Below are 25,585 nucleotides of genomic sequence, written 5' to 3'. Positions count from 1 at the left end.
TGATGATGTGATTCTGGATGACCGGGGGCGATATGCTGTCCTTGTGGGTCGCTATGAGGGTCGTGCCCTCTCCTTATTTACGGTTTATGTACCCCCCGGCCTGCAGACTTCTACCTTTTCCGATTTGGGCCGTGTGTTGTTGGACCTCCCTAATAGTACTCTATTTATGGCGGGTGATTTTAATTCGGTGTTCTCCGGTCTACACGATCGCCACCCCCCTAGAGATACTCCTGCGGCCCAACAGTGGTTGGGTGGGTTTTTGGATACATTTGGATTGGTGGATTGCTGGAGGCTTTTGCATCCTACTCAGCTTCAATACACCTTTCACTCTGGGGCCCATGGGAGTCTGTCTAGACTGGATTATTTCCTGATGCCTGCGGCTCAGTCGCCAGCGGTGCGTGAGATTGTACACCTACCCAGGGGCATTTCTGACCACTCTCCACTCTGGCTCCGTTTTGAGGTTGGAGTGGAGGCGGTGGGCTGGGTGGCTCCTATCAACCCGTGGTACCTTACCTCCCCCGAGACCCGCAGCCTTTTGCTTAAGTCTTTGGACGCATATTTTCGGGATAACGAGGGGTCGGTTTCCTCTGCGGTGTCCCTGTGGGAGGCTTTTAAGACGGTGATTCGTGGGCAGGCCCTCTCCCTTATTGTGGAAGCTAAGAAGGCGAGGAATCGGGAGGTGGTGGACCTTGAGGGGGAGGTTTCTGCACTGGAGGCTGCTTTGGAATCGGGGGTCACGTCTGCGAAACTCCACGCCCTGGGTCTGAAACAATTTGCCTATAAGTCTGTGGTCACGGATGCTGCTAAATTGATGTTTCGGGAGCAACAGGGTCGTTTGTATGATGTGGGGGACAAAGCGGGTAAATTGCTGGCATGGTTGGATAAGAAGGAGAGAGCTAATCGTGTGGTGCCCGTGATTCAATCATCGAGTGGTGAGAGTGTGACGGACCCGGTTGGAATAGTTGACTGTTTTGCTGAGTATTTTCGCGTGGTTTATACCCCTGTGTCTGTGAGGGATGTGGCTGACTCTCGCCTTCTGTTGCGTGACATAGCTCTGCCCAGTGTTTCCGATTTGGATCGTGTAGCGTTGGATTCCCCCTTTACTGTTGATGAGATAGCTACTGCCATCCGTTCACTCCGTTCGGGCAAAGCATTGGGCCCGAACGGGTTGCCAATTGAACTGTACAAGCTACGTCCCGACAGAGTGGCGCCATATCTTCGCGCCATGTTTCTGGAGTCCCGGGAACGGGGTGTTCTCCCATATGATCAGCGTCTGGCCACGATAGTTGTCATCCCCAAGGATGGTAAACCGCGGGACCTTTGTTCATCCTATAGACCCATATCCCTGCTGAATGTTGAGCCCAAGGTATTGGCGAAACTCCTGGCGACCCGCCTTCTGACGGTCATTAGTGACTTGGTCCATCCAGATCAATCCGGATTTATCCCGCATCGCAACACGGCTCTTAACCTACGTCGTCTCCACGGTGCGATTGCGAGGGCGGGGCTTCTGACGGAGCCGGCCATTTTGGCGTCGTTGGATGCCTCACTGGCTTTTGACACTGTGGAATGGCCTTATCTTTGGGCGGCTCTTGAGAAATTTGGTTTCGGGCCTGAGTTTATTGGTTGGGTCAAGTTATTGTATGCTGAACCCCTAGCACAAGTAGTGGTAAACGGTAGAGTTTCGACCCCTTTCACCCTTGGCCGGGGAACCCGTCAGGGTTGCCCCTTGTCTCCGTTGCTTTTTGCACTTTCCTTGGAACCGTTAGCTGCATGGCTTCGGTGGGAGCCTTCGCTTAAGGGAATTCGCTGGTCACCGGACTTTGAGGACCGCGTCCCGCTTTACGCGGACGACATTCGTCTATATCTCACCTCCCCGCGTAAATCTCTGACTGTTTTATTTGATGTTCTTACTTCATTTGGAGCCAACTCAGGCCTCGTTATTAACTGGGCCAAGTCCTGCGTGTATGTTCTTTCGGGTGTTTTACCCCCATTGCCGAGCAGACTTCCTATACAGGTGGTCCAGTCTGGCTTCAAATATTTAGGGATCTTCATTACGTTGGACTCCTCGCTCCGATTTGAGCGTAATCTCCTCCCCCCGTTGCTTAGATTGCGACTGGACGTGGCCCGTTGGCGTAAGCTCCCTTTGTCTCCTCTGGGCAGGGCGGCCCTGTTTAAAATGATGTCCTTGCCGCGGTTCCTCTATGCGCTCCAGAATTCCTATGACGATATCCCCAAGACCTACTTCCGAGAGATCGAGAGTCTTCAAAGGCAATTGATTTGGGATGGGCGTCCACGTATTGCCCTCGCGAAACTCACCATCCCTTGGTACGACGGGGGCATGGCGCTCCCCGACATCAAGAGATATTATTGGGCTTCCCAGTTGTCTGCTATTAATCACGTGATGTTTTCACCGGGTCGAAATCCTGCGTTTGAGATGGATAAACTCCAGCTGCCGGGTGGGGACTTTAATAGAGTGCTTTATTCTCGATCAGCCGGGCGCCATCTTGTGGGTCCGTCCAGGATTGCAGTCACTGTGTGGCGAGCCGCGAATGTGAGTTTGGGATGGGAGGATCGAATGACATTGGCGACGCCGCTTTATGCCTCTGAACGTTTGGGGTGCCTCTGGTCTACTAAGGGCTTCGACCGCTGGGATATGATTGGGATATGTAAGGTGGGTGATGTCTGTTCGAAAGGTAGTGTGAAGTCGTTCCAGGCCCTCCAGGCGGAATACGGTTTGAATGGTAGAGAATTTTTTCGTTATCTGCAGGTCCGACACGCCCTCGCCTCAGTCCTGACTCCTGATGAGACCCTGCCCGAGTCTTCCCCCCTCGAAGATCGTGTCCTTGATGGCCACCTGCCTGATAGCACTATTTCCCTGATCTATAAGAAGCTGATCAATCATCGGGCAGACTTATTGGTCCGACTTCGGGAGGTTTGGGTCGGCGATGGGTTGGAACTGGACGACGAGGATTGGCAATCGGCACTCTCTTCTCCGAAAGAAGTAGCCATCCCTGCCCGTCTCCGTTTGGTTCAACTTAAAATCCTTCATCGAGTGTATGTCACTGGTCCGCGTCTGGTGTCAATGGGCTTTTCCCCGGATGGGTTATGTAAGCGTGGTTGTGGGTCGAGTGCTACCTTTTTACATATTCTTTGGGAGTGCCCAGTGGTGGCGGCCTACTGGACTTCTGTGCTTGAGGTGATGACTGCTGTGACTGGTGTTGCCCTGCGGCCGGAGACACGACGGTGTCTGTTGAATGTGTGGGAACCCACTGACTATTCTGTAGCCCAGACCAGATGGGCTACCTTGGGTTACATGATTGCAAAACGGGATATTGCGCAACTCTGGGGCGCATCCAGACCCCCTGAGGTCTCGAAATGGGAGGACAACATGGACTGGTCCATGTTTCGTGAGAAGACTGTATATGTGGCCAGGGGCAGACCCAGGGCGTGGACGAAGATTTGGGGCCAGTGGAATGAATATCGTGGGGATATCTGTACCCCTCCCCTTGTTGGCACTACTGATGTTACTCTATCTCCCTAGGCGAGCGTTCCCGAAACCTTTGCATACTGTCTTGTGCATTTCCGGTTCTCCCCGCTGCTCCCCCCCCCCCCAACCTTATTAGAGTCTCCGGGCTCTTGTTATGTTCTCCTGATTGCTGACCATCCCCTCCGTTCTTTGGGCTGACCTTGATTACTATGCATTCGCCTTTTTTAGTGTTTGTTGTGTTTATGTATAAAACAGAAAATCAATATGCTCTGTGATATGTTTGGAGTAATGCTTGGTACTTGATTTGTGCCTGACCACGGGAGTACATTTCTATTTATTTCCTTGTGCCTTATTATTAGCGGCCAGCCCGTGAGGTTGTAGGCCCATTCTTGTATTTTTCTATGCTTGCTCAAATAAAGGTTTTTGAAAAAAATAAAAAATAAAATAAAAATAAAAAAAATAAACAGGAGCCGGAGGTATGGACCCCCTATCTACTGGTACTATTTAATGCTGTTCTGAGGGGCATGGATGTGCCCTGTACTTGGTTGGGAGCGGAGGTGGTCCCCATATTTAAAAAGGGCTCCCCTCTACTCCCAGCTAACTATAGGCCCATCAGCCTCATAGACGTGTCCCAGAAACTTTTTGGGAGGTTAATATTAGATCGGCTCCAGAGTTGGCTAGAGGAGCATGCTATTCTGAGCCCATATCAGGCAGGCTTTAGAACAGGGATATCAACAACTGACCAAATATTTCGTCTTAACCTCATCTATTGGAAGACCGCATTAGTTGAGAGGAGCAGCTTGTACACTGTGTTTGTGGACCTAAGAGCTGCCTTCGACTTGGTCCCTAGACCAAAATTATGGAGAGTCTTGGCAGAGATGGGTGTCCCGGCAGAAATTCTATCCATCTTAATTAAACTCCACCAGAACAACTTTGCTCGTGTCAGGTGTGGAAGGAAGGGGGACCTCACAGACAAATTCCCCGTTGACAGAGGGGTTAGACAGGGTTGCGTTCTTGCACCGACCCTGTTCTGCCTCTTTGTCAACGGGGTGATTGCTCACCTGACAAGGATTCCAGATATTGATGCCGCCAAGTTGGATGGCAGCAGGGTGCCCGCTATTATGTTTGCGGATGACACCCTGCTGCTATCTAAATTCCCCACGGGGATCCAAAGGATATTGGATGGATTTCTTGATTTCTGTACAGAAAGGGGACTTGAGATTAACGCTCAAAAAACTAAATACATGGTCCTAAATCCCTTTCAGTCAACACGACCAAATCCCCTGCCTGGCTCGGTTCGCCTGGAGAGAGTCAATACCTTTGAGTACTTGGGGGTAACCATCAACGAGAAAATGACCTGGGACACACACATAACTAAATGTAATTTAAAATTAGTGCAGCTAGTGGGAGGGATATCAAGGATGGTTAAGAACTCCACATACTGCCCACTGAGTCCAATCATCCAAATTTATAAAGCACAGGCCCGGGGGGCAGTTACATATGGGGGCGAACTTTGGGGCCATGCCACCGCCCACAAACTGTTGCTTACTGAAAAAAATTCATCAGGCAGCTGGCAGCCCTTCCCGCAAGTTCGCCCCTGCTGCCCCTGAGTTTGGATTTGAACATTAGGCCAATTGAGGACGAATTGGGACTCAAGCCATTAACATTCTGGCGAAGAATATGGAGCAGCATTGATCTTGTCAAATACAGGACTGAGCTCCAGGAGTTTCTAAACACTCCAAAAGCTAACTCCATTCCTTGGTTATCCTATATAAAAAGATCATTTATGTCACTTGGCTTACCAGAATTATGGAACGACCCAATAAACGCATGCAATAGGATTACACGGCAAGAACTCTCAAAGGTTTACTATAACTCAAAACTGTCTGCTGCCGTGAACAGCACGCGGGTGGGTTCTTTGACCAATCTATTCATCCAAAACAAAGATTTATACTTCTTCGAGTGCGTTTTGGACGGAATGAACCCACCGCTTGCGAGGAAACTCTTCATGCAGTGGAGATACGGAACCCTCCCACTAAGGTCATTCACGAGCTCATGGTCCTCGCCTACGACTACAGAACGTTGCCCGGGGTGTGACTACCATCGAGAAAACGACATACATGTGGTACTCTTTTGTCAATCCTATCGAAAAAAATCAGGAAATATTGGCTGATTCCCCTTCTCAAAAATATGGGCTTCAGAAAATTTTTACCGGCATATAGAACCTTGAAGACTGACTCCTCTCCACAAATTGTTTTTGCAATGGCAAAATTCCTAAATGCAATGTGGCATGCACGTTCTCGCATTATTAAGCTGAATCTAGACTTTTAAACACGTGTTATCAATTTTACTTAACAAACTATAACTTGATTATTTATCTAAGACCAACTTTTAACTCTTACTGTGTACTGTAAATACTTTGTTGTTGTAATGAATGTTTATCTTTTATGATCTAATTGGTCGAAATAAAGATTCAAAGTAAAAGTTTAAAGCAGTATTATCCGTAGACAGGGCGGCAATGATGGCATGCCTACAGGTCCGAACTCCCAGCCTATTCCATTCTGATCTGAGCATACACCTGCGTTGAAAGTTGAAGGTGGGGCTAATGCAAACCACTAGCATGATTGTTCCTATTGCTAACCCACACCCTCTGCAGGTTGTGACCTCCTCCGCACGACGCCAAATGGGTAGATTTTGAAGGAAGCGCCAGTCCCCCAGTCTTAAGGCTATAAAACTGCACTTTAAATAGAGCGAAAAAGTAGTCGAAAAATACATCGCGGGGGATAGCTGTTTAGAAGAGTTGACTACTGCCCAAGAATGGCTGCGTTTCGTAAGGAGAGCTTTGTCAGTGGCGAGAGATGTCAATCTCACACATTTTTTAATTGCCTTTTTAAAGGCTGACTGACTAGGAGTAAGTGCCCAGAGGTCAGCAGCTGACATTTGATGGATGTAGTCCTTAAAGAGACAGCCAAATGATCCTTCTGGGTTGCTCTCATTGATTTCTTTCCAGACTAGCGATTCTAGTGTGCCTGGTTCAGCCTGTCTTAATTTGTGGCAAAGCTTAAGGTATGTGCCAACGTTAGAGGCTTCGTAATTAGTTAACCCCAACTCGAATCTGATCTGTGCAGGGGATGCAGAACTTGGCAGATGGAGTACCTTTTTGTATATTTTGGTTGTGTGTTTATTTAAAACAGTGTTCATTTTACCTTTAAACATCTCTATACCATATGATAGAGTGGGGCCGATCTTTGCTCTTAAAACTTCCAGTAGGGGAGAAAGGGTTGGACCAGAACGTTTCTGCGACAACTTAGACAGCGATACTACAAGTGCCGTGGCTTTGGCTGTGATCACATTGCTCTGCTTTATGTGGTTACCTCTGTGATCCAAACAAACACCTAAATATTTGTATGATTGGCTGGTGGAAAGGCTTGTTTTGTTAAAAGACCAGCCACCACCGCCGTACCGTTTCTTACCAAACGGGACTATCAGGGTCTTTTTCATGTTAACTTCAAGTTGGTTAGTGGTCGCGTATTGCATTAATGAGTCAAGAAGCCTTTGTAACCCTACCCTTGTAAGGCTAAACAAGGCCAAATCATCGGCGTATAAAAGATTACATAATGCCGTTCCCCCTACTTTGGGCGGGTGACTATTTACTTTGTTTAGGGTACTTGACAGGTCTGCTATAAAGAGATTGAAGAGAAGGGGGCCAGCACGCATCTCTGCTTGACACCTCTTGAGGTCATAATTTTTCGCGAGAGATGCGTGCCGGACCCTAACTTCACTCGGACCCAGGTACTGGTGTGCAATTGGATTATAGGGTTCAGGATTCTATCTGGAATTCCCCACTGCCTCAGTTTTTCCCAAAGTGCCGCCCTGGGAACCCTATCAAATGCAGCTTTAAAGTCGACAAAGCAGCAAAATGCTATCCTAGATGATAAAAGGGCTTTGTCGATGATGGTAGAGACTGCTAATAAATTTGTCATGGTTCCTGAGTTGGCGACAAACCCTGTTTGGTTCAGTGGTATCAGATTATTGGCCTTTACCCATTGCCCAAGGTCCTCCAAGATAAGCCCAGCATATTGTTTCGCCTCTATGTCCAAAAGGGCGATTAATCTGTCATTGTTAGGGCTAGCGCGTGATCCAGATTTATAAATGGGATGAATGATTGCACCCCTCCATGAGTCCGGGATTGTAGCGGTCCTCAGGGTGTAGTTGAAGAGGTTTAATAGCATCGTGGACCAGAAAGGAATGTCCGATTTAAACAACCTCTGTGGGAGGCCGTTCGGGCCTGGTGCTCCGTCTTGTCTCCCTTTTTTCACTGCTTTGGTGACTCTTTCTTCAGTTAATACATGTTCTACGGCAGACCCTTGTATTGGGTCTAGGAGAGTGCTCAATGGTACACCGACGCCGGTGCCATGTGTACTGGCTGATCCAATAGGTTCTAGGTTGTCTTGTACCTGAAAATGATCCAGCAGGTATGAAGCCCATTCCGCTTCCTGAATGTTTGCTGAGCCAGAGTTTGTCAAGTTCAAATTGGTGCGGTTAACGAGAGCCCAAAATTTCCTGGATTTTTTTTCTTGCTCTCCCACACCAGTTTAACCCAATATTGGGTTTCCTGTGCCTTTTTCTCTTGGGCAATTGCCCTCTTGAATGCTTTTTGAGCTTGATCGTATTTAACAACATAGATACTATTCCCCGGGAATTTTGAAAGTGCCCTCAGGGCGTTGTTTCTCGTTCTCTTTAAGGACTTTGTGTCGGTGGAGACTGCAAACCCGGCTGAAAAAGTACGACTTGGACCCTGAACTGTCGCTGAAAAGCAGCTGATCAAGTGAGAGCAAAGCAGCGACCATGTCACTATCGGGGAGGCGTCTAGGTCCAGTCTACCTTTGGCAAAGACCTTACTTGCTGTTAAAATTTTCTGGCTGTTATCTCACTCCATTTGAGACACTTTAAATTTTCGGAGTATATTCCCTTATGAGTTGCGTGCGCCATTTTATGGAATTCTGTCTTTGTATTGAGGGAAATAACCTGCGGCCTGTGGTCGCTTTCAGACCGTGGATGGATGCGAAAATTATACATGTTGAATAATAATTCTGAATTGCAAATGGTAAAATCTAAATAAGAATTTTTACTTCCGTTTGACCAGGTCCAGTTTGGAGGTGTGTCACTGGTTGACCTGCCGTTCATTACCAGGTAGCCTGCATTGTAGAATCTTATCACAGAGAGCTCACCCAATTTATTGAGGGTTTGATTAGAAGGTTTGGTTTGAGTCATGACCTCAATGATGTTTGTCTGGGCGGGCCCTTCTATGTCTGCTATTTTCCCCTAGAATAGATTGGTATTGAAGTCCCCCGTGACAATGCAGTCCGAGTTAGGGTGGTCTATGGCGATCTCATTCATGATTTCACTGAGGCGGGCTAAATGGTCTTTTTTAGTACGGGTGCTGGGGTTAATGTACACGTTTATGAGGAAGAGTGAACGCTGCTTCCTCCACGGGTTGATTTTGACCAAGTAGCCAGTCTTCCTTAAGTACAAATTGGTTGAATAAACATTTTAAGTTGTTAGAGATGTATGTAGACAGACCACCTTTAGGATTACCATAGTGGCTGTCCCTAAGTGCTGGCTTCCAAAATTCAATGTAACCTGCAATTGGGCGGCCCTCTGTGGCCCAAGTTTCCTGGAGGGCAATTACTGCATGTTTGCATAAGAAGGCCAAGGTGTCATCGTTGGAGGTTTTTGGTGGAGCCCGCTGATGTTCCATGAGCACAGTAAAAAGGGTGACCGCCCTGGCGTGTTATCTGTTTTTAACTGTGGTTCTGCTACTGGATTTAATTTTCCGGGGGGTTTGTGGTCTACGGCCTGCGTTTCGGCCGTGAACGGTCAGTTTGAATTTTTGGAGGACAAGATCGCTGGCAACCATCCCCAGCCTTGACTTGGATCTACGTTATCACCATCCTTTTCAAGGGATTTGATTTGGTCTTCTGGTCCTGACGCGTTTTTTAAAACGGAGTAAGGTCTAACATATACTGTTGACTTAATAGTTACAGATTGTCTGGGTGAAGTCGATCTAGTTAGCAGGGCAGTAAGGTACCCTGGCGTGAAATATGGGTACACTCTGATTCCCCAATTTCTTAGAATGGGCTTATGTTCCAAAAAAGCACCTACCCAGCTTGCCGATTTAAAGGTCGCCACGGTGACCTCTGATGGTTGGTTACCTCTGGGAGGGAGGAATTCGATGGAGTCAATACTGTCCGTGGACAGTCCTGCGAGCCCCGGGATGTCTTTTGCAAATTTTAGCAGGTTCGATCTGTTAAGAATGTCGTGATGACCCTTGGATTCATATTCAGGAGCCAATAGGATCTGATGGCGTGGTAGATCGTTTTTGCTAGTCTCCGGTGCGCTTAAAGGCAAGTTGTCGAGATTGTCGGGTAACATGGCTGGTTTAATTTCATGTGTCTGTTGTGTCAGTATTTTCCGAGCCGTCTGCAACGAGGGGGTCTGGCTGATCAGAGTTGTCAAGTTATTACAGATGGTTTTTGAGTAATTTGATCTCAACGTTGCATTGTCATTTCTAAGTGGAGTTAGAGCCGTCAGTAACTTAGGGTTTCCTGGTGCTGTCTTTGGCCCAGTTGCACTCGTCTTATCAGAGCTCATCCGTATGATTTCTGTGGGTGCACTGGGTTCGTCCATTTCTGGGTCCGTACTTGACTTACTTTGGTCCTGGTTGCTCCTTGCTGATTGTTGGGTGGGTGTTCCTGGAGTTTCTCCATTTTGATTTATTCATGAGCGATAATACACTGATTTTGGTGGGGGATTTTTTGTTTTCTGGTTTTACAAAGAGAGGGAAGAGTTTCTGGTGAGTCACGTTGGAGCTTACCCTGAGTTTGTTTCTATTTTTACGCTGGCGTTTGCGCTCTCTCTTGCTGCATAATGGGGGGAGCGCTGGGGTAATTGCCACTGTTTGAGCGATCTGGGGCACTGGGCTGTCTTTTGACCCGATGACAGGCTGGTTTCGGCTGTTTGTTGGCCCAGTTAAAGTCTGTAGGGGACCATTGTCATCTGTCGACTTTGATTGTAAGTGACCTCAGTGGCCCTGCCCAATCGGCTCAATTGGGCCGGTGGTTATTCCTGCTCTTGGCGCCGCCCCTTCCGTCGTATTTGTGCTCCACTTGACAGGTTCTTGGGTAGGGTGTTGCTGTTTTTTCTGTAGGGGGGAGGTAGGTATAATAGGGGCGTTTCCTCCCCTCATCAACATGACTTCCCTTATGACAGTAGTCAGGCATTCTGGAAGCAGAGAGAGAGAGTCTATGATTGGGGAGCAGCAGCAAACTGATTGGGCTAGCTTCATAGAGGCTTGCGCCCTTAAGATTAAGTTATTTAATTTGTCTAGTTTGCTGTCGATCCCAGACGTGAATAAGGCCAGGGTGTTTAATAGGTCGACCTGCACCTCCAATTTTACCGAATGGTAGCTTAATGCATTAACAGTTTGTTGGAGGGTCTGGAGGAGTTGCGGCCAAGCACTGGTTGCTGTGTGATCTTCGGTGTTCGACTCTTCTTTTGAAATGTGCTTAGGGGAATTTTGAGTGGTCTTGAGAAAAAGAGATAAATCGGAGATGAGCTGATTATTAAGGTCTAACTGATTCTGCTGTAGGTCCTTTGTTAATCCGGGTGGCGAGAATATCATATGCAAAGGACTTAGAACTGGTGAGACAGTTGGAGTGGTTGTTGTTTGTAAGGCTGAGGACAGCTGACTGCTGTTAAGAGGGTTGTCGTGCCCATGGATTTGCGCCGTCGTTGTTTGCCGAGGCAAGACCACCGGAAACTCTGTTGGAATGTTCGAGCGGGTTTCAGGGGACTGCGTTAGGACTGAGCAGGCCTTTGTTGTACACAAAGTATCCTCCAACTGGATTTGCGCTGGGTGAGGTGATCCTTTATCCTCAGCTGAGCACACGGGAAGCTTACCCGATGAAGATCGGGCATATTGAAAGATGTTGCTATTCGTGATGACAATTTCGTCGTTTTTGCCATTTGCGTTGGAAGTTTCGTCATTTCGCCACTTCCTCTGTAGATTTTTATTGGTGGATCCAAAGATGTAAACTTCTGATGATTCTGTCACCTTTTTGGTTTCAAATGCCCACTGTTGCGGTGAAGCCAATTGAGTCTGCCCTGGTTGAGCCGGGATCATAGTAGCGGTTGCCTCTGGAGATTGGGAAAATAGTTGTGGCAGTGCAACAGTCTTTGTTGGCATTTTTCTAAAGTAATCCGGCAGGCTTAGGGATTTTTGAGATTTTGGCCCTTAGTTGACCTGATTTGACTCCTTAACGGCATCCGATTGATTGGACTTCTTTCGCTTTGATGGCGCTGTGTACTTTCTTATTTTTCTGGACCTCATATTCCGACGTATGGTTAGAGTCTTCTCTGTACTCCCCGAGCCAGGGCTTGGCTAAGCTAAGCCAGGCTCGCAACTTTATTACAGCGTGATTTAAAGATTTTTGGCCACCATGCGCTGTTACTGTGCAACTGTATAGCTATATATATGTATAGCTAGTGGCACCCCCCCTGCTCTCCTAGTCCTACCTACGCTAGGCCCACAGACCCCCCCGACCTTGACTCCACCAGCTGTCACCCAGGGGCGAAGCCAGCAAGGCCTGGCAGGAATGGTTGAGACCCAGGCAGGCTCTGTGGTGAGGAGCAGGAGGAGCAGCCCCAGAACTCGTGAACACTGTCAGCAGGCCAGGTTAGCGGGCGAAGGGGCAGGGGTTGACTAAGGGCGGGGAGCACAAGGGAGTAGAGCCACCTGCCAAGAGCCCTGAATGAGCACAGGGAACTGCGAGGAACTGCGGAGAGCCGCAAGAGGTAGTCAGGGGTGAGAACTCAAGAGAGTGGGCTAGGCACGAGGGGCTCTGTGCGCCACGCAACCTGCGTGATTCGGGGGTGGGGGGGGGGCAAAAGAAAGTGCCGCCCGGGTGCACCTACACCCTAGAGCCCGTCAGAGCCCATCAGCACCGGTGGTCGCCTCCCAGACAGCCTCTGTGCCCCTGAACCCCTGTGCCTTGCACCTTGTGCCCCTCAAATGCGCCGGCTGCGCTGCCACCTTACCGTGATTCGGCCAGTCTTCCGTCTCGAGACTGCAAACAAGCAGTTGCCCAACGACCCCTGCAGTGCCCGGCTCCCGCTCCCGGCTCTTTCTTTTCTGGCTCTCGCGCACCGCGGCTCACACACGCCGTGCACTCCGCCTGCAGCCTCCCTCCCACCACGTCGCCACGCCTCGACTGATGACTGACGACAGAGAGCACGCTTGTGGGACGCGGCCAGTACCATTAAACAGCGTAAACGGGTAATACTACAGCGTGCACCTGTTTGCCTTAAATAACACGCGGTCACAAGCTATCTGTTATACATCTTTATTTGCCCCGTACTCGCATCAACTGGTGTTCCCTCGTGCCACCCCTCCCATCTGCTTCCTGTCATGCCTGACCCGGAAGTCCTGGACAGTCAGGCATGACGACATGACAACACCAAACATGCATGTTTACTTTCTGTAGTTTTCATATATTGCTCTTCCACTATGCCCTAAGCAGGATATCGGGCTAATTTGAAGTGAGAATGAGGGGGCAAGCAGTCTACCACATGATGACATCAGCTGTTAAAGGGTTTACGATGTCACTTTCTCTACCGCACGCATCTCGCTAAATCAATGTCCATTAGGAAAAGTCTTTGGAAGCTCAAGCAGGGATGTAACTTTTTGAGACGTTAAGTCTTACTGAGCTCACTCGTGGTACTGCAGAATGCCTGGGTGAAAAAGATGTCCATTCCACTTTCATCTTGTTTATACGTTTGTGAAATTGCTTTCATATACCAGACAATTTGCCAAAATGCCCATCTAATCTAGATTTTTGATTTATGTACATAAAGCCTGGATTTGGGATCCTAAATTGGCCTTAGGGCTTTCCAATTAGGGATTCTCCAAATATAATTTTTTAACTCCTTCCTGCTAGTTTAGGTAGACTGAAACCCATTGTAAGATGCAAACTCTAATCTTACACTTTCTTTAGCTAAAGTTAAACTGACCCAGAATTAGGGAGGAGACAGGTCTTATCTAGTGCACATTAGATTTAGGTTGTGGTTTGAATGCTTTGCTTTTATTGAGCATGTTACCTGGACTGTTCCAATTTAAGTCGTTGGAAGACATTTTACGCAAAGCACAGTCTTACTGAAAATGAGAGACAGCTAAATTGCAAAGTAACCAAAAAATATCTGGGCTGATACCCTGGGCTCCCCAAAAAGCCAAATTGTATGGCCCAATGGAACAACTTAAGGTTACTGTCAGAACTAAAATGATGCGATTCTGCAACTGCTGTGTTTTTCATATAATTATGGATTTGCCGCATTTTCCACCTAGTTCATCATCTGCTACATAACCTGTAGATTTTAACAAAAGAAATGCTCTAGCCCACATGGATCAAAAATGGCTAAAGATGAAGCAATATATGCTACTGTACAATGAAAGGCCCTTCACAAAGGTTTGCTAATTAGCTTTCAGTTGCTTAGTGATGCGTTTGAGTAGTAAAATGGTACTAATGACGCAAACCCTTTTCTTAGTAAGTGTTAACATGAGTAAAAATAATGAAGTAATACCATGACAAAATGTGCTGCATTATGGCACATAATTTGCCTTTTCTTGCCACATAATATAGTCAAACCTGCTGCATAATTTGGTCCACCCTACCACATAATTCCGCATAATTCCACGGGACCGGATCACTGTTTTCGTTTTACTTAACAGCAAAGTTTGTGAGCAATAACTCTGTACAGAAGAACTGTACTGATATGTAGTTTAATGGAGTGTGGTGATGCGTGGTGCTGTGGTGATGCGATTTGGCAAATGCAGCACCCTTATTCAGTGATGCGACGACAGTGGCTGTGGCGGCGACGACATGCTTCTTCTCTGTGAGTCGTGCTTCCAGCTCCCTGCGACACACAGTCTCCCGGTAGGCCCAGCACAACAGCAGGCACTTCAAATTCCAAGCAAGGGAACTCAGGGGAGCTGGTTGGTGAAGTCTTTTATCCCTGAGACTTCAACAGGAGGCAAGCTCAATTTCCAAGCCCTTGGAGATCTTCTACAAAATGATGAACGTTGCATAAAGTCCTTTCTCCTTTCTTTGATAGTCAGGCAACCACTGCAGGCCAATCGCCCAAATATCACTCAGCTTAGGGATAGTCTCCTCCTTCAGTTTCTCTCTCGTTCCCCTCCTCAGCAAAGGTTCTTCTCATTTCCCAGAAGTGATCTAAAGTTCTGGGTCCCCTCTTTTATACACCAAAATCCTTTGTCTCGGGAGGCAGAGAGTGTCTGTGCCTAGCCCAAACCAGTTCTGTGCAGTCCTGGAGCACTTTGTTTACAGGACTTCTTCTCTTCCTTTGACAGTGTAGGCCAGGGACATCAGACGCACCACAGGAGGTGGAGCCAACATTGTGGAAGGCAGGCACAGCCCTATTCAGGTCCCAGGTGCTCCCTAACAGAATGTTAAAACCAACTTCACTAAAAGATGTATTTGATCACTCTGAGTTCAGGCATACTAAACTCTAATATCTACCTAGTTCCCTGAGTCAGCTAAGATTATAAGATGTTATAATCAAAGTGCCCATTCTGACCTATGGGCAAAACAGGTAGCCTTGCAATAGTGAAAAATGAAAATGGCTCCAATTCACTATTCAGACATGCCACACACATATCAGGGCATGTCCTACCTTTTAACTACAAAGCACCCTGCCCTTGGGCCTACCAAAGGGGTGTCTAATATGCAGAGAAGGCAAGGTTTAGGGCTGGTAAGTGGGTGCACTAGTCAGTCAATATGGCAGTACCAGACTGCACACAGGCTCAGCAATGGCAGACCTGAGACACACTTTACAGGCTGCTTCTGTGGGGGGCACAACCAGTGCTTCAAGCCCACCAGCAGCATTTGATTTACCAGCCCTGGGCACACTCTGTGCACTGTCCTAGGGTCTGACAAGTAAACCAAACCAGCCAATCACGGAGTCACTAATCCATACATCAAGATATCACAGAGAGCACTTGCACTGTGGCACTGAATAGCAGTGGCACAGCGCCCAAAGCATCTATAACCATCAAAAACATATGAGGCAACAGCAAAATAATGGAAGATAGACCTGGCACAATTGGAATGGGTCTAACAACATTCATGTGTGCATTTTATTTTGTTGAATCAGCGGAAAGCAGGGAAGGTTGTATATATTTTCTATGTGCAGCTCCCAGCATTGTAGGAAATGCTCGCCCTCGGTATAGCAAAGTGTTCCAGCTTGAGACTTACTACAGCTTTCTTATTGTTGCAAAGGCACAAAGATTAAACAGACAAGTCCTATACTACCCCAATTGGGCCAGAGAGAAGGCTACAAAACAACAATGTTAAATGCCTGTAGCCGTGTGCAATTGGAGTGAAACTATTTGTGTCCGCCCACTGCAGTGATTAATTTGTTTTAAAAAAAACAACAAACAAAACATAAGTGCCAGGGCTCTAGTCAGGAGGCATCTGCAGCTTGCACCACCCTTTGCCACTGCCAGTGTTGCCAATGACAATACCTGCACAACTAGTAACCAGCACACTTCTACAATTGTGACAATTCAGACTATTCCAGGCCCCCAAAGCTATAAAGATATAGGGGGCAGCAGGTATTCGTTGTTTTTAATGCATACTGAATTAATAAACAATTGCTGTTCTGCTCATCTCTAAATCATACAAACAGAGCCACCATGTGGCAGCTGTCATAAGTGCTGGTGTCGACAATTATGTGCCAGTGCTGACAATTAAGTTTGGGTGTCGAGCACCACCAGCTCAAATTAAGCACTAAACTGTGGGAAAGCGTGGAGAAGTACCAACTGCTTTCTGTACTGGGCAGGTGTAGTAAGTGAGTACGATAGTCTTAAAGAAGATTTGTTGGAGGTGTGGGAGGCAAATTTCATGAAAGTTGTCTGCAAGAAAATAGTGTGTGTTCTTTTAGGACTGTTTGACATGCTGGTTAGCTAATGATGCTTCCATACATCCACCCCTAAAAGCAGGCCAATGTGATGGCGGGCTACCTGCATTTTTTCTGATGTTCAATACGGCCATCCCCGCCCTGTGCGACAGTGGTGACTATATATCTTTCTTTGTAGGGAGAGGACCTGCGAGAGTTTAGGTCTGCTTGCCAAATACTTGAGTTGGAGGCATATTTTCATTCATTTGAATTGTTCTATTACAGTAAGTCAACTAGAAAGAGCACATTGTTCATTGGATGGCTCGTTGAAATCTCAATCAGTTGGTGCATAGACAATAGCTTACAGATATATTACTGATAAAAGGTACTTAAGCAAAAAGTCAATTTATTTTTTGACTTACCGATTGGACAGAGTGGACCTTCTTGTACACTGCAATCGAATTTTTCATTACCTCAAGGATAGACCTGAAAAAGAGAGATACTTCATTCACACAAACCCAAATTCTCCATGTCTAGGAAAGGTAAGGGGATGTTGAAGTAGACCTGCCTAGAGCCTATTACATAGATGGACCACTAAGAAAGATGTGCTACATGGTCTTTTACTGTTTCACATCCAAAACAGAGAAATAAACATGCACCTAAAAGCCCTATTTAAAAGTTTCCAGTCAAGCTTAAACTTGTTTTGATAGACAAGGTAGCTGCAAGGAAACTGTTCCAAAATGAGTGCTGAGTTAGAAATTATAGCTGCATAATTTCATTTAGTGGTTTTCAAATGCTTGTATTAAAAATGAGTTTGTGATAAGTGTAGGAAATTGGGTTATTGGTTGAGGGGTGTGAAAGCCTACTCAAAAAGCAACCAGTCCAGTCTCTCACTCAGGCAGCAGGGCAACAGAGTTATTAATTATTTATTAATTATTAATCCTTCTTGCATCAGGGCAGCACCACAGCCCTTTTGAGTTTTCGAAAGGCTTAGAGGTGTACTGAAGAGTTGGGTCTGAGGGTCCAATATTTATACTTGGTGCCAGCTTCGAAGTGGAAGAAAAACCTGGAGGTTTCCACCCTCACAGGTGTTTTGAATTTTCTGCCTTCCTACCCAGGCCCCAGCTTGTCTAGAGGCTCAAAAGACTAGTGTAAACACCTTTCTGTGTGTGCCGAGGCAAAGGCTTTGTGATGTGCAATTGTGGTAGATGACAGCTTTGTCCCCCATATCAAGTCAGAGATGGGCCATTCTGCCAACACCTATTACCCCTTTGTCTCACTGTCTGTGAACAATACGCAAAGACCAACTGCCAGCTACTCCTAGTAATGTGACCCAAGATACAGACTGCAGGCACCAAATGGTTAGGAAATGCCAACTTTCTAAAAGTGGCATTTTCAAAATTGTGACTTAAAATCAAACTTTACCATTAAAGAGGGATTTAAATTACAACTCTTTAGACACCAGACTCAACAGTCCTACCTGCTCCCAATTTAAAGTCATCGCACACTAAATGTAAAAGGTACCCAAAGTTATCCTATGGGAGAGGCAGGCCTTGCAATGTTGAAAAAAGAATGACAGTTTTTTTTACTACTAACACAAGTAAAAGTTAATAATACATGTCCCACCTTTTAAATACAATTTACTCTGCTCTATGGGCTGTTTCGAACCTTCCTTAAGGATGATATATGTATTAAAAAGGAAGATTTAGGCCTGGCAAAAGGGTTATTTTGCAAGTTCATTTTGGAAGTTTAAACCTGCCCGCAGGTAGCAATGGCACGCCTGAGATATGCTTTAAAGGACTTATTAAGTGGGTGGCACAATAAGTTGCTGCATGCCCACTTGATCCACAGGCCCTGGGTACAGGGAGTACCACTTTACTAGGAACTTATAAGAATATTAAATGTGCAAATTGGGTGTAAGACGATTTGACCACGTTTAAATGAAAGAGCACAAACAATTTAGCACTGGTAACGTGCACAGAGTCCCAATGCTAACAAAGAAAAAATTCAGAGACCAGGAAGAGAGAAAGCTAAAACTTTGCGGGTGACCTTGAAGAGAGGGTTAAGTCTAAAGTCATTGAGAATTACAAAGAGCAAAGCCGACATCCACAACCCATATTCCAATTCGCATACCGCCCTGTAAATCCTCTTAAGGGAGCCACAGCATGCCAATTCACAGAGAAAAGTAGCCAATCCCATAAATAAAGCACCAACACGCACAGTTTTCTGCTATAACCACATTCCATAGGTTTCTCAAACAGCCACATTTGAAACAATAAAACTTATAACTCACACGCCCTATTTTACCTCCCTTACTACCAAACCTATCCTCTCATCAGCATCACATGAGACCAGTGAAAACCATGAATAAAGAAACACTAAGTAGACTACACTCAACTGAAACTTCATAAAGGCAAAGGCTATGGATTCTCCACATGTAATTTCAATATTTATTATAGCCAAACAGATAAAGTTTATAAAATATGCAGTGTCTTTAGTAAATCAGGTATTACGTACAACAATAGCTAAATCTACTTTGTCTTGTCTCTTTGACAATCACCCAAGAGAATAAGCTTTGCTTATCAAAGAGCCGAATCTGCACTCACTACTTTGTTCCACAAAGTATAAAATACCGTTTGTACACAAGCAATAGCCATAATGATTGTTTAATCGTCTTTGTCTATCCATACAGGAATGACTCCAAACATGTTGTCTACACACAGGACTACCTTATCCTAATGCAGATTATCTACAACCCGGATAATGTTATACCAAGTGCTTCACTCACCTCCTCTTACTATATGGTAGTAACCTACTAGAATGAAGTTTGCTAAATTGTTTACCATGATCAGATTAAATATGGATTCCTAAAAGTATGCAATACCTTCCATAACCCAAGTACTTCCATAACAACTGAGTAATATAATCAGCCTAAGTACACAGCCCTTTGGGAATGAATTCTGCCTGCTTGCATACATTGCTTCTCTAATTACACAACTCTCTAATCATTACCAGTTGTCATCTCCCAACAACGAAGTATGGAAAGCAACTATATTTTGGAGTAGATCAAGTTTTTCACTTAATTCAATTTCTGAGCTATCAAAAACAACACAGAATACGCAATCAATAAATCATAGCCATCCCTACAACATACATCCAACACATCTATCATGTGCACTAAAGCTATGAAGCTGTTAAAGTGCTGTCAAATTAACTGCACTATCATGCTCCATGCAGTAATACACTCTAGAAATAGGCCGCTAAACAGCACAAAAAAATCACTTAATATCACAGGACACCGATAGCTGCGAGCAATTTACAATCAACCACCCAAACAGGAGGGGGAAAAAACTTTGTGTGGTGTGTAGCTTTACATGGTATACAACCTTTACAACGCAACTTTTACCACGACCTACCATTACCACACATTTTTTACAACGCAGGATCCATTACAACGCATACCATTACCACGCATGTATTTACAACGCAGGTACTTTTACAACGCATACCATTACAACGTAAGTATTGGTAAGTATATTATTTTATAAAAAATATTATTTGGTTTTTTTTGTAAAGGGGTATTTTTTGGGTTCAGGGTCAGTTTTGGGTTTTTGGGTAAAGGGGTATTTTTAGGGTTCAGGGTCAGTTTTGGGTTTTTGGGTAAAGGGGTATTTTTAGGGTTCAGGGTCAGTTTTCAGTTTTTGGGTAAAGGGGTATTTTTAGGGTTTAGGGTCAGTTTTCAGTTTTTGGGTAAAGGGGTATTTTTAGGGTTCAGGGTCAGTTTTCAGTTTTTGGGTAAAGGGGTATTTTTAGGGTTCAGGGTCAGTTTTCAGTTTTTGGGTAAAGGGGTATTTTTAGGGTTTAGGGTCAGTTTTCAGTTTTTGGGTAAAGGGGTATTTTTAGGGTTTAGGGTCAGTTTTCAGTTTTTGGGTAAAGGGGTATTTTTAGGGTTCAGGGTCAGTTTTCAGTTTTTGGGTAAAGGGGTATTTTAAGGGTTAAGGGTCAGTTTTCAGTTTTTGGGTAAAGGGGTATTTTTAGGGTTCAGGGTCAGTTTTGGGTTTTTGGGTAAAGGGGTATTTTTAGGGTTCAGGGTCAGTTTTCAGTTTTTGGGTAAAGGGGTATTTTTAGGGTTTAGGGTCAGTTTTCAGTTTTTGGGTAAAGGGGTATTTTTAGGGTTCAGGGTCAGTTTTCAGTTTTTGGGTAAAGGGGTATTTTTAGGGTTCAGGGTCAGTTTTCAGTTTTTGGGTAAAGGGGTATTTTTAAGGTTCAAGGTCAGTTTTTGGGTAAAGGGGTATTTTTAGGGTTTAGGGTCAGTTTTCAGTTTTTGGGTAAAGGGGTATTTTTAGGGTTAAGGGTCAGTTTTCAGTTTTTGGGTAAAGGGGTATTTTAAGGGTTAAGGGTCAGTTTTGGGTTTTTGGGTAAAGGGGTATTTTTAGGGTTCAGGGTCAGTTTTCAGTTTTTGGGTAAAGGGGTATTTTAAGGGTTCAGGGTCAGTTTTGGGTTTTTGGGTAAAAAGGTACAGTGTAAAAATTAAATATAATTAAATTTAAATTACATTAAATTAAATTGATTAAATTAATTAAATTAAATTAAATTAAATTAAATTACATTATATTAATTTTATTTAAATTAAATATTAAAAAATATTATATACTTACCAATACTTACGTTGTAATTGTATGCGTTGTAAAGGTATATGCGTTGTAAATACATGCGTGGTAATGGTATGCGTTGTCATGGATCCTGCGTTGTAAAAAATGCGTGGTAATGGTAGGCGTGGTAAAAGTATGCGTTGTAACGTCATACATCCCTTTACATAGCTCGTACTAGACCCGGAGGTATCAGAGCGCTTTACATGAGTACCAGTTATGTTACAGACAGACACATTCATTTTTTGTTAGGCACAATCACAGAATATTGAGCGTCCCTGCCACCCTGGTTCCCCAGCTCAGGGGTCGACCACCCTAGCCCTTAGGCCACATTCTCTCCCACCTAAGCATTAAACCCATTTGTTTGTAAAAGTAAAATTTGATCAAACTATCTACTAGAGACACACAAAAAATACCAACAAACATACAATATCAAACTAAGGTTTTTCCAGTTACGCACAAAACGTCACCCACATGAAAAGGCACTATGCTGCCAAGACATTGGTTGAGAGTGCTACACGAATGCCCATGACAGAACATGAATGGGATTATGGTGACATTCGTATCGCATATTGCTGGAAAGGTGTGTTATGACAATTCTTAACGGGGTCACTTGTAATTGGTCAAAGGCAAGTAGTTTTCCGTTCTAGATGCTGTAAGATATTTTGGCACGCCAATACGGACTAGGATACATAGGTACTTAAATACCAAGTGCTAGAAGACACGGAAATTACTTCTATTTATTTTGTGTAAGAATCAGGAGTGGTGGAGGTGGCTCATAAATAGAAGTAATGAACCCACCAGGAAACTATATTTTAGAGGAAAATAAGTTAAAGTTTATGAAACCAATCTCCAAAACTAATAACGGTAGAGGGACGGTCCAAGATAAGTACAAGAAAAGACAAGTTAAGACCCAATAAGTCAGAACAATTCCAGCAAGTCAGGAAACAGCATTTTTGACACTCAATGGGGAATATTCTGTGTAGTTCATTTATAGTGCATGTTGCCATTACTGACCTAGTATTACTAAATCCCTGATCTTGGATTGGGAATCTGGGTATGCCTAATGCAATGACAATCACCATGCCAGGAATGTGAAAAAGTAGAGAGTGAGTGTGACTGAGTGTAAGGAGTGTGTGAGTGAGAACAGAGGTGGCACATATGCCATGAGCTGACTTTGAAAACGTCCAGGATAGCAGCAAATAAATAAATACAATCAGTCTTATTTGATGTACCTGGTCGATTGCTTTTGCGTTGAATTTTGCATTGAATTCAGAAACACTCATACAGTTTCCACCATAGTTACTGAATGTTGCTTTGCGTGCAACAGATTTCACTTCATCTTCTCCAAAATTTGAAAATCTTACATATTTTTCAAAAAATGGTCTGCCTCCAACTAAAAGCAGAGTTGTCCAAAGAAACCTCAAAAAATTATGAGATGCTTCAATCACCCAAAATCTTAAAATGTTTTACATATTTTTCGAAAATTGGTTCATCTCAAACTAGAAGTTGAATTTTTCCACAGAAATCCCCCAAAAAAGAATCTCAAAATTGTAACGGGTAATCCTTTAGCAATGAACTAGGTAGTAAGGTATAGCCAGTGCTTAATATGTGCAAGTGGTTGCAGGTGGGGCCCAACAGCTCTTATTTTTGGGGCCCAGCACTTATTTTTTCCTCAACAAACTTACATCCAAAGGAGGAAAGGGAAAAGCACAAGAGGGGAAAAGGCGGAGAAAGAGAAAAAAAAATCAGAAACTGTGGCAAAGGTAGAAAGCAGGGTCGAGCAAGACATTGCAAGAGTGAGCTAATGGGGCTGGGATTGTGGTTGGTGATTTAAAGATGCATGAGGTGGAATTGTATTTTTTTATTTATTTATTTATTCCATTTGTATGGCGCGACAGCTACCCTGAGGGTTTCCCGGCGCCTTGGATCAGAACATTCCATAGGGTCATAGAGTCATGGTATCATTCTTGATTAAAAAGCCATGCCTTGACACCTTTCCTAAATTTCATGTAGTTTGGTTCGAGGCGCAAATTGAGCGGGATTGAGTTCCAAAGTGCTGGTGCCAAATAACCAAAGGAGCGTCCTCCTAGTGTTGCTCGCCTAACTCTGGGAACCTCAAATCTCTCCTGATGTATAGATCGGAGGTTCCGGGTCGGGATATATTTCTGAACCAGTTTGCACAGATAGGCTGGCGCTTCTCCAATGTTTATTTTGTACATGAAGCATAATGCCTTAAATTTAACTCGGTTGCCCATCTTGAGCCAATGTAACTTGCGTAGATGTTCCGACACATGTGCTCGCCTAGGTAGATGGAGAAGTATCCTGGCCTCCGCGTTTTGCACGACCTGAAGTCGGCGTATAATTTCTTTATTGGCCCCCAAGAACAAGATGTTGCCGTAGTTCAACCTTGACCCAATCAATGCTTGCACTTCAGTTCTTTGAGCCCCTTCCGGGAGTTGCCACAAGATTTTTCTCAACCATTTGAGAATGGCAAAGCAGACGGATGCTGAATCAAAAAACAAAAAGGTGTTCCCCTCTTGTGCTTGTTTATTGTTTTATAACATTCCTAAAGAATAAAACACCTTCCTGTAAATGCAATTTTAGTATCCAAACCAATGTAGAGTCACACTCTTTCAAGTTCTAGTAAAAACACTTTCATGATTTAATTAAAAAACATCACATTAAATGTTAAAAGCATGTTTTACAATATATCAATATATTACATCCATGTGATATTCCAATACACAACTCATTACATATTAATATTATACATCAATTCTCCTAAAAATCTGTCGAGGAGGTAGTTTGGTGGGTTTAGATGTGGTTTACACAACCTTCATCAGGACAAATTAAAAAAAATATCCTGTGGTTGTTCTGCCTCCTGTACTGTATTCTTTCTGTATCGCAATTCCCTCAGATTCATTTGTGACACCCAGGGTTAAATATCCTTTTTCTTTTCGTTCACTCCCACCGGTACAACCTTGTTTCACCAGTCTTTCTACTCCCTCCCTCCTTTCAAGCATGGAAATCCTTATTTCGCTATTGGCAAACCGCTCCATCCGAATTGTTCTCTTTTATATCCGGTACCGGGTCCTCTGTCACCCTCTCCAGTTGTACTGGGTAATCCTTTAGTTTCATCAAAATGTGGCGTTTTGTGGAAACTAAGGGATTCAGCTCTGGATATAAAAGAACAGTTTGGCTACAGCGGTTTGCCAATTGAAAAACAAGGAGTCCCCTGCTTGAAAGGAGTAAGAGAGAGAGGACCCGGCTCTTAGTAAAAGAAGGACTGGTCAAACAAGTTTGGACTGATGGGAGTGAAAGAAAAGGATATTTAACCCTGGGGTCCCTAATGAACCTGAGGGTATTGCAATATATAAATAAATACAGCACAGGAGGCAAAACGACTACAAGATAATTGCTTTAAATGATATGTTCTGATGAAGATGGTGGGAACAATATCTAAACTCAATGAAACGACATGTTGACAGATTTTTAAGAGAATTGAAGGGTCATATTATAGCCTTATAGCCCACTGGCTATTAAAGGCCCGAGCTAAAGGCGAGGGACTTTAACAAGGGACGCGACTTTAACCCTTCGGTGCTGATGACGGCTCCCGGTCATCATTAGTTATGGTGGGCGTGTGCTGATGATGGCTGGGAGCCGTCATGACCACGCCCGCGATCGGAATGTGCCGCACAGGCGCAGAATTCCGGCCGCAGCCAGGGGGTTAATAGCCAGTATAGCCCTGCTAGGAAGGGCTATAAGGCTATTGGAACATTCAGCCACTGGAGGGCAGAATGTTCTAACAAATAAAACAGAGACTTCTCGAAGCTCGAGGGGATTTAAATCCCCTCAAGCACCGAGAGGCCTTTGTAAAACATTGGAATGTTGCTCTGAGGGCCTTTACTCGCCCGTAGAAGCAGGGAGCACTCCATTGTCTTCAATGGAGCTGCCAACATTCCAACGTTCTAATAATATTTAATGGGTTGTGTATTGGAATATCACATGAATGTAATGCATTATTTTATTGTGAAACATGATTTTAACATATGATTTTTTTTATTGAAATCATTAAATAGTGGTTTTACTATAACGTGACAGAAGGCGACTTTACATTGGTTGGGATGCTAAAATTGCACTTCCAGGAAGGGGTGTTTTATTCTTGAAGAAGGTTTTCAAATAGAAAATAAGCATAGGAGGGAAACCCTTTTTGCTTTTTGATGTTACAACCCTATCCATTTTGGTATATAAGGGTAACTTTCCCTTGTTCTGATGAGGTGGAATCAAGACTGTTCAGCCCTGGTAGTCCACACCCCACACCCTTCAATGGTGCCGGCCAAGGGCTTCTTAGCAAAACTTTGGGCCCAGGCACTTATTCTTTCACAAATTTAGCACTAGGGTCGGCCAGTAGCAGCCCAACAATAAATTCCGAGGCAAACCCCAAACCACCGAGATCTATACAAAGAAAAGCTTT

The 25,585-nt window shown here is 44.7% G+C and overlaps 1 protein-coding gene across 4 annotated transcripts in view; it reads right to left on the bottom strand.

Annotated features, from left to right (window-relative positions):
• The window catches only part of LOC144761610 (centromere protein H-like), a 308,640-nt gene that overhangs the window by 83,068 nt on the left and 199,987 nt on the right, over positions 1–25,585 (bottom strand). For all 4 annotated transcript variants that reach the window (XM_078646907.1, XM_078646910.1, XM_078646911.1 and 1 more), the window contains one exon: positions 16,882–16,945. In XM_078646907.1, the coding sequence (XP_078503033.1) occupies positions 16,882–16,945 (64 nt within the window). The remainder of the gene's footprint in view (positions 1–16,881; positions 16,946–25,585) is intronic.

The sequence above is a fragment of the Lissotriton helveticus genome, chromosome 6, assembly GCF_964261635.1.
Source record: "Lissotriton helveticus chromosome 6, aLisHel1.1, whole genome shotgun sequence".
Taxonomy (NCBI): Eukaryota; Metazoa; Chordata; class Amphibia; order Caudata; family Salamandridae; genus Lissotriton; species Lissotriton helveticus.
Note: the sequence above shows the minus strand (reverse complement) of the source record. Positions and strands in the feature narration are given on the sequence as shown.